At 45.4% G+C, this 12,529-nt stretch overlaps 1 protein-coding gene across 2 annotated transcripts; it reads left to right on the top strand.

The window, feature by feature from the left end:
• The first annotated feature begins 982 nt into the window (after positions 1-982).
• Positions 983-8,826, top strand: TAGAP (T cell activation RhoGTPase activating protein). Of its 2 annotated transcripts, none has more exons than XM_072332168.1 (10): positions 983-1,252; positions 1,670-1,753; positions 1,860-1,913; positions 2,306-2,372; positions 3,407-3,579; positions 4,314-4,475; positions 4,939-5,048; positions 5,753-5,948; positions 6,342-6,459; positions 6,642-8,826. In XM_072332168.1, exons 2-10 carry the CDS (start codon positions 1,727-1,729, stop codon positions 7,817-7,819), a joined length of 2,085 nt encoding a protein of 694 aa, XP_072188269.1. In that variant the 5' UTR covers positions 983-1,252; positions 1,670-1,726; the 3' UTR covers positions 7,820-8,826. The 2 variants fall into 2 exon arrangements, with proteins under 2 accessions (XP_072188269.1, XP_072188270.1); XM_072332169.1 differs by having other exon boundaries at positions 1,123-1,252; positions 3,410-3,579.
• Positions 8,827-12,529: the final 3,703 nt, after the last annotated feature.

Genomic DNA, 12,529 nt, shown 5'->3' with positions numbered 1-12,529 from the left:
TGAGCAGCCTTCCTCTTCTCCTTCCAGACACGTTTCTGTCTAGCCAGAAGTGAGTTTTGTACCAGATTTCTGCCAGGCAGAACCGAGCTGCGACCAGCTGTCTGCCTCACAGTGACATCCTGGGTCAATACTCCATGGGACAGATCTGATGTGCTTATGCAAAGAACAGCTTTAAGGACAAATTCAGCAGTGGATGTGCATCTGTGACACAGCCTCGTCCCCTGCAGACAAGAGGCAGAGCATCCTCCAGGGGAAGCACCAGTGAGACCAGTTTAACAAGGCAGCCAACTTTCCTGCTGGACCCACTGCTGAAATACTGCCAGCCCTTTGGTCCTTGGTTCCAGCCCCCTACATCAAGACTGGTGCCCTGAGTACTGTATCATAATTCACTTTGTCAGTGTAGAGCCTGCACCTGCATTTCACAAGTGATGGCTTTTTCGAGCCACCTAACCTCACCGCTCCTTTTAAAGCAGCACAGCGTTTAGAAATTGGAGTGTTCTCCTTTCTAGTCAGCTCATGTTAAATTTCACATCAGCAGTGAACAGCTCACTGCCCAGTGTAACTTTTCCAGATAATCCATTTCCAGCCTGTTTGATGCTTAGATTCTCGGGAGCTAATTGGCACCTGCAAAGTGTGTGTCTGCACTGCTTTCGGACATTACACTGCTGTCATTAGTTTTGTAAAAAAACATGTACAAAAACACTTATCTGAATTTTGGCTATTTTACTGCTCCTCTTTTTAGTTATTCTTAGTGCAAGTCGATCTGGCAGTGCACCTTTAGACTGCACAATCTCTGATCTCTGGGAGCCAAAGAGCAGACGGTGCCTACTGCCCTTTCGCTGCCCACGCCACAGCCCCCTCTGCAGATCCCACCTTGCAGCAGTGATGCGAGATGGAACCTTTACCTGGCAAGTGGCTCATCTTTTCCATGCATAACAGATACACAGAGTTATTGGGGTTTTTTTTTGCTCTCTTCTTCTTTAAGGAAAAAAAAAACAACCAATACAGAGCTCCTCTAAAAGGAAAGAGGAAGCCAGAAATGTCGCAGCATCTCAGTCCTGCCCCATGATGCTTCTTCCTGCCTGTGAATTTCCACCTGCTGTTCTGCACTATATAAGGCAGCACACGTGGGGTAGAACTGTTTAGTCGCCTGCGCCCGCCCAAAGGATTAGCAGCAGGGGAACGATGCTGCCTGCCTTGTCCTCCGCAGCCCACAGGAGGTGAAGGAGCTCCAGCGGGACTCGCTCCTTGGGTAAGCAAACCTTGGGGACAAACATGTATCGTTGGGGTGCGGCTGGGGAGCCCCAGGCACAGCTGTACAGAGATATGCACCAACAATTTGTGGGCAGAACTGACTGGCTTGCTTAGTTTTGTGTTTGCAAATCAACAGTCCCACATAGCTGTCACTGCCTGCTCATTTTTGCATGGATTAAAAATGGAAAGCTGCTTTTTGTCTGAGTGAATGAAAGGGGAAACAGAGCTCAGGACTGTGGGCATTGCAGAGGGAGCTGTCAGCAAGCGCTGGCTTTATGGCTGACCCGAGTGGGCTATCCTGGTCAGGATCACGCTGAGATGCTCGGCTGGCTTGTGGGGCAGAAAGAAAAGAAGGAAAGAAGGATGCAGCTTTACCAAGCTCTTTTTTTTTGTCTGTTCCTTGTTCAATAAACAGGCAAACAAAAGGACCTGAGGAGCCAGACAGTGCAGAGCTCCCGCAATTAAACTCCTAATGAAAGTGCTAAGCAGCTGCAATACCGTGAGTGTCGTTGTTTCAGCTCTGTCAACAGAGTGACTTTGAAAAGCATTGATTTCTAAACTGTAGCATTAAATTAATCACATGCAATCTTTCTTTTCTTTCCCAGTCAAAGACACTAAATGCTGGAAACATGGAGAGTTTGATTGAGTGCCCATCAGAGGTAAGCAGTTCCTACATTTCCCCAGCTCCTTGCTGGGCACTGAGGCAAGATGTCTCTATCCCTGCTGCGCACCCCGAGCAGAGACTCCTTTCTCACTGGGAGAGTTTGGGAGGAAATCCCCAGTGCCAGGGGGAGTCAGATGGGCAGGCTGTTCCCCCTCCCTGCATTCAGACAGCTCATGTCCTGCTGTGGCTTCTTGGAGTCACAGCAGCGGTCTATCTCAGTGCTGGGTGTAGCACTCTTGTTGGGCAGCAAGACAGCATCACAGCTGGGCCCAGGGCTCCCTCGGCAGCTGCCTGGTCACTCTGCTAGCTCCTTGGGCTTCTCATGGGTTTCTGCATGGCTGCATGGTTGCTCAAGGCTCTCTTATAACTCCCGTGTTCTTCTTGCAGGCTGATGCCAAGAAATGCCCCCTGTTGGGCCCAGCTGACACTGAGGATGGACTTTGCCAGTCGGCGGGTGAGTTTTAAAAACAAACTGAGGAACTACCTTCTTATGTAACGCTTGCAATGCTCAGGTAGAAGTGCTTATCTCATGTCCCTTAGTGCAGCCCAAGCCCCAGCATGACCCAGGAGGCAGCGACCTCTCTTTGCTCAGTGCAGATGGTGGTGATGCCTGCCCATGCATTCCTATTCCATGGTCTGCAGAGCCAGGTTTAATTGTGTTCCTTGGTGGCAATGTCAGTGAGCGTGCTTCTTTGACAGGAGTATCTCCACTGGGGTGTGGCCCTGCAGCTCACCGCTACCCATTTGATTACACACCATGGCAAACACACCCACCTGCAGCAGAGCTGCACTTGTTTGCTTTGATGGAGCAAACAACTGGGCAGAGACCAGCACGGTACAGGGTCAGAACTGGAGCAAGCTGTCCTGTCACACTGTTTTTCAGGCATATCAGAAGCAAATTTTATATGACTCCATAGCATTAAGTGACTTTCTCATAGCCTTTAACCCTTGCTAAGAGATTTCTGACCCTGAAGCCAATGCGGCCCAATAGTGATGCTCACCTCTGGAGGAGGTATCTCCTTCATGGACAAGACTGCATAGTGGAAATTGTTATTGTAAGCTGCCCAAGTGATACATCTACCTTAATTGTTATTGTAAGCTGCCCAAGTGACACATCTACCTTAGATAGCTATCACGGAAACCTCTGCAGTATCAAAAATCTCTATAAATGTCAGATATGTACTGTTAGTTCTATGCCTTGCATGTTCCCGTTCTCTAAGAGGAAACAGTGGCTAGAGTGTAAAAAAACCTCAGAAAACAGGAAAGGTGGTGTCCTTAGAGGGACAGTCAGAGTTCTAAAGTTTAGGCAGTTGTTTCCTTAGCAACAACTCACTTGTCTTTCAGTTTCTACCCGTTTAGTTTGAGTTTTTGCTTCAACGTACACTTCTGCTCTTCATTCCATGTCACATAACACTGTATGCAGATGAAGGGAAGCATAACTCTGTTGTTTTATTTTAACTGATTTTTTAATTTTCCTTTTGTTCGCAGCAGATGGAACAAAGAAAAGAAAGAAGGTGATATCGTGGCCATTTGCTCTGAGACGCACCTCCACCAGCGGGGATTCCCCGGGACAGCTGGACCCTGGCCTCAAGATCACTTTGTTTGGCCAGCCTCTGGCAATTATTTGTGGGGAAGATGACACACTGCCCCAGCCAGTCCAGGTAAGCAATCCTGGTGGTATTTTTACCATATTTCTGGCTTCCAGAGTGAGGCAGGATTCTCAGTGCTTGTGCTACACTACTCTGGAGATGAGTGGTTTTGTTGTTTCCTCTCCATGCACAACTCTGAGAAGCCCTGGTATAGAATGGATCAGATCTGCACATTCTGTCCACTCTATGCAACTTTCACTAGCAATTACTTTGTGTGGAGACACTGTGGACCAGGAATGGAAGAAGTAGATCTGTTGCTCAGTATAAATATCTGTGGTTTTACCGAAGTCACATAAACCTTTCAGCAGCACAAACATCCAGGGACTTTTGTGTTTCCCTGGAATATCGTTCAGCTATGGACTGCCACTGATAAATAAACAAAGACTTATCTTCTAGATAAACTGATCTTGCAACACTTCTCCCACTGAGTTGGCTTTTCCAATACAAAGGCTTTTTTCTCTTCTAAGAAATATTTTCTAGGCATTCAGCCTGGCTTGGGAGCCACCTCTTGTTTCCTTCTTGAAGGAAGCAGAGATGACTCCATTGGAGTACAAAAATAATTTGGTTTGGGAAAAAACAGATTATTACCAGTATAACCTACTTGGAGGTAGAACTAAATGCTGGTCTGTATAGAGTATATCTACAGTCATTTTGTTTTCTCCTGTATCTAAAGAAATGTCCACCTGCCAAAGGACCTTTCTTCACACACAATAACATCCCTGCTTGTTTTGTTTTCTTTCCTGCAGGATCTCCTAACCATATTGTACATGAAAGGACCTTCCACTGAAGGGATATTCAGAAAAGCTGCCAATGAGAAAGCACGCAAGGAGTTAAAGGAAGATTTAAACAAAGGCGGGAATGTTGATTTGGAAAGCAAAACTGTGCATCTACTGGCAGTGGTTTTGAAGGTAAATTCCTCTGACTTTCAGCTGTAGGAGAACACAGCCCATTTGCACAGGCACACCGTATTGCAGAGAATTGGCTTAGGTGGGACTCCAGGAGAAAAAAAGAGTGAAACCAAACTAAATGTTTTAAGTATGGGAAAGTTTGGCTTTTTGCTTTTGTGATGGATTTTCAGCTCCATTTCTGCTGCTGATTTTCTGCATGCTCACTGGAAACTCACTTCCTCAGCATCCTCTTCTGTGAGGAATACTGAGATGTAGGGATGAACAAGAAGCAGATAAGAGCTATAACCTCTTATTGCACTGATGGAAGGGCATACAGTATGTACCTATGAAGCCTGCTTCTCTGTAGAGCTGATGGTCACCTCTGAGAGCAGATAGTTCTAGCCAGCCTCCCTCAGAGAGAGCCTGAGCAGCCGTTGTGCTCCCTTAGCGTTCAAGGTCTCATCCCAGTCTCTTGACTTTGCAGGACTTTCTCCGAAATATTCCCTCCAAACTTCTGTCAGATGACCTGTATGACAAGTGGATGCTAGCTCTGGAGAAGTCAAGCAAGCAAGAAAAAATTGAAGAACTGAAAGAGTAAGTGTTGCAACCATCAAGTTCTGCAACCAGTCCCGGTGTGATGGAGGGGCTGGTAGTGGCCAGCCTTCTCTGGAGCTTGAGTCTCATTTAAAAGCCTGTTTCTCCACTTGCAATTGTTTCTGTGGGGGTTGTAGGGCAAGTAGCACAGAGAAGCACTTCTCTAGCAGCAGCACTTCCTGGAGGTATTTGGGGTTGCTCTAGGAATCACTTATAGCCAGGAAGAGGTGGGAGCTGACAGTGTCACATCACAGTGAATGTGGTCACTGCATGGTGTAGCAAGTGCCTGATGGCCACAGGGTTGGACAAGTGAGGCTGGCCTGTGCTGTGCCCTTCAGAAGGAGCAGAGGTGAAAGGTGACAGAAAGGGCTTTGTGAGCTGTGTGACACAACCACAGCCTTTCATGCACCCTCGGGAAACCTCTGGTGATATCTTCTGATGCCGCCTCCTCTGCTCAATGACACAGGACATTGTAGTGTTTCCTCTCAGTCAAGATCTCATAATTCAGTGATCTTGTAGTTACCCACAAGCTCGGCTGCTGTTGGGGATTTCTGAATGATACTTCTGCAAAGTAGTGAAAGCATAGGCATTCCGTTTTCTGGAGGAAGCATTGTCTGTCTGTGTGCAACTGAGACTTGCTCAAATAAAGAAGTAGCAGCCACCACACCAGGCATTAACATCTCATTTTGTCTGTTTTCACTTAGGGTGGCTGACAAACTGCCCAGACCAAACCTGGTCTTGCTCAAGCACTTGCTCTCTGTGCTCCATCGCATCAGCCAGAATGCTGACACCAGCAGGATGGACGCCAACAACCTTGCCATCTGCATAGGCCCAAACATGCTGAGCCCAGGGACGGGCAGCATGCTGCCACTGGAGGTGCAGAAGGAGATGAATGACAAGGTGAGTGGGCTCACCTACCAGCTGCTCTCCTTGGGCAGCTCAGACTCATCCTCAGGGATCCCGCTGCTACTGCAAAGGCCACACAAAAGAAAACAGCACCACTGAGTGGCTGCCCCTCATCTCAGATGTCTGCAGCGTGTATCCTGTGGGCACTGCTAACCACACACACTCTGAGGAGTGCTAAGCTGTGGCTGATAGCATTTTTTTTTTCTGGTACTGGGGCAGATTATTCCATCTGTGGTGTCAGGCCTTGTGGTATAGGCCAGGATTTTGGCAGAAGCCATCCTTCTCTGTGCTGCCCTTCATCATACAGAGACATTGTCCAGCAGCAGGAAAGATTATTCAATATATTTTCATCCCCTTTGACTGAATTAGATGGTTTTCTGTGTACAGGTGACGGTTTTGGTGGAGTTCCTTATAGAAAACAGCTCAGAAATATTTGGTGAGGACGTTCTATGGCCTGTCAGCACCTTGGCTGTGGAGTCACCAGAGCACATAGACAGCTCTACAGGTAAGAAAACGGACTAGGGATTGTCACAGACTGGGGCTACTGCTTGTAGGTTTTATATGGGAATACATCTGTGGAAACAAATGTTAAAAGACCCTGTTTTACTGCACTTATACAAGAATATCTTCGGTTCCCTTTCTTCCTTACATGGCCAGTAAAAACTAACAGGTGCTTTGTCCCCACAGAACACCTATGTGCTACTCATCAGAATGACTCTGCCTATGACAGCCCAGATCCTGAAGCTGAATGCTGTACTTCTGAACTAGAGAAGCCCAAAGGAAGAAGCACTGGTTTGAGCAGAAGATATCCAACATGTGTTTCTGCCACATCACTGACTAATTGCAAAAATGACACCAGCGTGATGGACAGGAGGTACTCAGAGCCAGACCTATCCTTCCAGGACCGTTTTGAAAGCAGAATAAGGAAACAGAAGCTAAACAAAAGTGAGGACAGTTTTCCAGTTCAGCAGAAGCAGCTAGGTCTGGAGAATGAGATGCTGGACAAACGGCTTGCAATCTTATCTTCACAGTTATCAAGTGACTCTCTATCCAAAACATCCTCCAGTTGCTCACTAGAGAGCTCTGATGGCTCAGTCTTCACCAGCTCACCATTAGTTTCACCCTCTAGTCCCAAAAAAACCTTCTTAAATAGGCCCCAGTCCTTTTGCACCAAGCCTCATGAAGACTGCAGCACAACTAGGCGAGAGATCAAAAAGCATTCTATGTCATTTTCTTTTGCAAACCACCGGAAAACACTAACCAAACATCAGAGTTGGGGTCCTGGAAAACACATGGGTTTCCAGAAGGACAGTTTCACAAAGAAAGATGATCAGTTCTCCTGCAGAATTGTGCAGGAAAACCGCCCTGAGGATAACAAACCACTGCAAATGCCATATCAGCGAAGGTCACGTTTCAGGTCAGCTGACGAAGTGTTCAGAGAGGTAGACCAGAGGAATCCTGGAAGACCACCCTCTTATGAAGAAGCTACTAAGAACTGTGTGGCCACCCAAGTTGCCTCCTGCAATCTCACAGTTCAGACTATGAGATTAAAGGTGTCAAACCAGGACGCTTTGCCATCTGATCCATGTACCAGCCTTGCACAGGGCGTAGCCTGTACAGCTTCGAAGGACCTACCCAATGATAGGCTTTCTGCTGCGAATGATTCTGTTGCAGAAACTGAAACTCTCAGTGTTACTGTTGGAATAAACTCCCGTGTGAGTTTACCTGTAACCCCTGGAGTGTACCGATTGAGAGCCATGTCCGAATCCTGCCAAAAGAACAAACATGAGTATGTGGCACGGCGGTGCAGCCAGCCCATTTTTGAGGTAGAGCAGATACAATATGCTAAGGAATCCTATGTTTAAAAACTTCTCTCTCCTCTTTACATTGTACAGAGTAAATGTTGTAAAAATAGATATCTTGTGTTTTGTAAGATATTAGTTTCAAGGGACCCAGAATAAGCTAGCTTCATATGAACATTTTTTTCTTGGTGGCTCTTCTGAAGTGTTGGTCACTTTGACATGTCACATTCTTCCACTAAAAGAGGTGTGTGTTGGTGGGGGGAAAATATGTAAAATATATGAGTAAATATGATGTTCATAATGTGTTGTGTGGGGAAAACTAGTCAGTAGTTGATAAACAGTGTTGTATGTGTATCCCTAAAAGGACAACTGAAATGTAGGCAGGCCCAAGTGCCTGTCCCACTTTCCTCTTTTCTGTATAGTCAAAGACTCTATGCCATTTGCCACGTGTGCATCAGGCTGATACAATGCCTTGCTGATTTTCTGCATTAAGAAGTGGGTTGGCAGTTACCCCAACAGGAGAATAGCTATTCTGTCATCTAGGCCATTTCTGCACTCTTTCATCTAGCCCCTTGAACCTGCTGCCATTCCTTCCTCCTGCTTGCTGGCCATGAGAACAATCTGACTGCGAGTCAGCATTAGTATTGTGTACTAAGCTTGGGTTTAGAGCCACTGAAGCCCTGCAGGGTCTTTATGGGAATGTATCTCAAGTGGCCTGAGATGCTCTTAGTCTAAATAAACTGGACAGACTAAACAGACAGAAAGATCACCTTCAGCTTTGCTCTCATGAGAAATAATAATAAAAAGAAATCCCATGAGGGGACATTCCAGATTCAAGCTTTAATTAGTTAAAGATGCAGATCATTTGTAAAATCTAAAGAAAGGAAAAGAACATATCCAGGTGTTGTCCTCATAACCCTGTAAAGACGACAGGAAGTGCAATGTGTTTTTACGTGTAGGAACTTATTTAGGTTAGCTCTCACCTTTCCTTTTATGGCTCAGGAGCCGGCAGAGTTTTGGTTTTCTCCTGTGTAAATTCACTACAATAAAACATTTTCTGTATGACTGCCACACTGCCCATTGTCTCTCATTAAAAACACTCAGAAACTATATGTACTGTAGCTACTTCTATACTCTTACATGATGTATCTAATTAGTAGGAAGGAAAATAGCTGACCAGCAGCATCACTATTAATGTTTTGTAAAACTTTAGGCTAGATTTTGGGAATATATTCTTCTCTGTCAGGGAAACAAATTACAGCGCCACACAACAGCAGTTATCAGTAAGATGGAGAGGGAGTTACAAAGAAGAGATGCTAATTAGTGGCTAATTAGCAAACAGTGTACAAGCATCTCAGATATGACATTTTCTGGTAGTAGCTGTACCCAAAACAAAGAAAAAAGAGAAAACTGAGAGTCCCTGGTTATTTCTTTGTAGTTTTCTCTTTGCTACTCCTGTCACGACTATAAAGCCAGGCTTACATGAGATCATTTCGAAATTACTGGTAATTCTGAAATGTGTATTAATGTGTTGAAATGCATACCGTTCTCTTCTTGTGCTTTTAATTTTATCTGTGCTTTAGATTTTATCAAAGAACATTATTATGTTACTTTCAGGTGGAAAAAAAAAAAAAGAAGTGGCCACTAAACCTATGATTCATTGATCTCACAAATTCCAAGAAAAACCTGCACAAACACGGGTATAATGTGCGGTCTCTGTAAACCCAACCTCAGCACGCTTGGATTAGCAAACTGGCACTTGGTTACTTAGGCGATCATTACTTGTATATTGCCCCCACGTGGTCAGAACAGCAGAAACACTAATCATACACACGTCGCAAAACTAATTAAAAACACATCACAAATTATTTCATGCTTTCTGTGTGCTCTTCGGGACATTGAAAATTACAGGATTTGTCAGGATTGCACAAGTATTCTGGATGTTTTTTCTGCAGTGAACACATTAACATACAATCAAGTCCAAGTTTAATGATTAAACAAGAAAATGTACGTGTCTGCTTAATAACAAAAACCATGTCTCCACAGGCACATACAAGCATACACAACAGGTAATATATGTGGGTTTCGAATTGACTGAGTATGCGTGATGGTGCTAGAGGCAGTCTGCACTGCACTGTGCCCTCCTCAGCACTGCGTTGTGGGTCCCGGTGGATGAGAAACTGAACATGAGCCAGCAGTGTGCTCCGGCAGCTCAGGACGCAAATGGTAACCTGGGCTCCATCAGAAGAGGGGTGGCCAGCAGGGACAGGGAGGTGATTGTCCCTCTCTACTCTGCCCTCGTGAGGCCCCATCTGGAGCACTGCATACAGGTTTGGAGCCCCCAGTACAAAAAAGAAAGAGAGCTGCTGGAGAGGGTCCAGAGGAGGGCCACAAAGATGATCAGAGGGATGGAGCACCTCCCCTACAAAGACAGGCTGAGGGAGCTGGGCTTGTTCAGCCTGGAGAAGGCTGCAGGTTGATTTCATTGCAGTATTTCAGTACCTAAAGGGAACCTATAAACAGGAGGGGAGTCAACTCTTTGAAAGGGTAGATAACAGCAGGACGAGGGGAAATGGTTTTGAGTTGAAGAAGGAAGATTTAGGTTTGATGTCAGGGAGAAGTTCTTTACTATGAGAATGCTGAGGTGCTCAAACAGGCTGCCCAGAGAGGCTGGGGATGCCCCATCCCTGGAGGTGTTCAAGGCCAGGTTGGATGGGGCCCTGGGCAGCCTGGTCTAGCATTAAATATGGAGGTTGGTGGCCCTGCCTGTGGCGGGGCAGGGGTTGGAGCTTCATGATCTTAATGTCCCTTCCAACCTGGGCCATTCTATGATTCTGTGATTCTGTAATATCTCTGTACTTTCCTGTAGCACTGAAGTCAAACTGGTTTGGAGACTCTTGCCCGGAGTATGTATAATTTTGGAATGTTAAAAGCTAATCAGGAAATGACTGTCTTATAACTCGGTTACATACTGTAGGGAGTTCCATGTGATCCATTTTTACCATAACATTCCATTTCAAAATGCTGCTTTCAAGTGCCTCCAATTACAATTAAAAGATATATCACAGGAGACCAAAAGCCACCCATAGAAAAAAAATCTGCCAATTTTAGTCTGGGAGTTCTTGTTTCTCTACTGCCCATACCAGCTTTGGCGCTAACCCAGCAGAGGCGCTGGATTGTCACAGCAGTACACAATCACTGCTTGTTCCAAGGCTGACTCACTCCTCACCCATATACTGCAAATCGCTATTTCACCGTACCACTGCACACAGGAAAGTCCCTTGACCCAGGAAAAAATGTTTTTGCCATTTTTTGCTAGAGATTACAGCACTTAATTATCACAGGGGCATGCTTTGAATGAATATAAGTAGGCAGCTCAGGATTCTGAACAATAGTCTGCAGCAGATGAAAGAGTAATCAAGCTAAGGAGTTACTAATTTCCAGTGCCTCCTCTCCAAGACCTCCCAGCTCACGGGTTCCCTTAAAGGAAGCTGTCATTACGGATGTCAGGAATTTCATCCATCTCCCATCTGAATGCATCCTGAGACACTCCCCACAAGATTCCTACAAAGGGAAACCCTTCCACATTTTAAAAAGGGCTCATGCCGAATGGCTCAGTGCCAGAACTCTGTGAACATAATGTGATCTTTTTTCCTTCAATCCATTAATGTACTCGCTCTCAGGAAAAGATGATGTTTTCAAGTGTCATTCATACAATCTTGTATTTTCATTCAACCTCCCTGCTATGATGTTCTACACAGCAGGCTGGCTTCTGCACAGCTTTGCAGACCCAGAGGGCAATGAGAGCTGAGTGGAAAGGCATGAAAAGCTGCTTTCTTGGTCCACATTCCCTCTGCATAGCAGAATATGCTTGTCTCATATGTAAAGCAGCATAGAAACATTCACTAATTTCACTCAGAAATTCAGTCAGGAGATTAACCAAGTTAGCTTTGAAGTCTGCTTGGTTAACTGTCTGATCCAGAAAGCATTTCATTGCCAGAACCGATCACACCCAGCTGCAAAACTAAGGTGGTTATAACACACTGTTGAACTGCTAGCTTTAGGCGGACTGCAGGAGCTGTGTCTATCATGTGCCTCCACGAGGACAATTTCCGACTACAGGAAAAGGAAGCCACCTTGGTTAGGCGCTCTGGTTACATTTTTCTCTGAATTTTCTCAGCAGTCAGTCCTTATCACACGTGTCATCAGAACAGTGAGGAACTTCTGAAGGTTAGATACTCACAAGGGGAAGGAACTTTTCAAACAGACAGACGATAACCCTGGGAAAAATCCAGGGGAAAAGGGCACTGGATAAGAGATACAATCTCCATACAGGCAGCTGACTTTCATATACACAGCCAGCTGCTTTCTCAATGTTTTTTTTCTCTCTCTCTTTTACTGAGAGCCACTAATTGTACAGTCCTTTTTTCCCCCCTTATAGAAAGTATCACTCATAATTTTAACTAACTCCTTTTCATTAACTGTGATAATTACACCAACTTCTCACTTCAGAGTGAAGCTTCTGCTAGGGGAGAAGAGGCCACAGATCCTTTTCTGTTTCTAACCTGGGGTGCCAGCATGTGAGTCTGAACAAACAGTTTACAACTCCTGAACCCACTGAGCTCAGCTTCCTCTGATGGGTAATAATAAGAAAAGGTTTCTAGGAAAGATTTGTCACTTTCTAAACAAAACCTCTTTTAGCCAATCAGCTTTTTACAGAACTGACCCAACGGCTGCTTGAAACTCTTTCTCTCCGCAACCCGCAAACCTCTC

The sequence above is a fragment of the Excalfactoria chinensis genome, chromosome 3 (genome assembly GCF_039878825.1).
Source record: "Excalfactoria chinensis isolate bCotChi1 chromosome 3, bCotChi1.hap2, whole genome shotgun sequence".
NCBI lineage: Eukaryota > Metazoa > Chordata > Aves > Galliformes > Phasianidae > Excalfactoria > Excalfactoria chinensis.
Note: the sequence above shows the minus strand (reverse complement) of the source record. Positions and strands in the feature narration are given on the sequence as shown.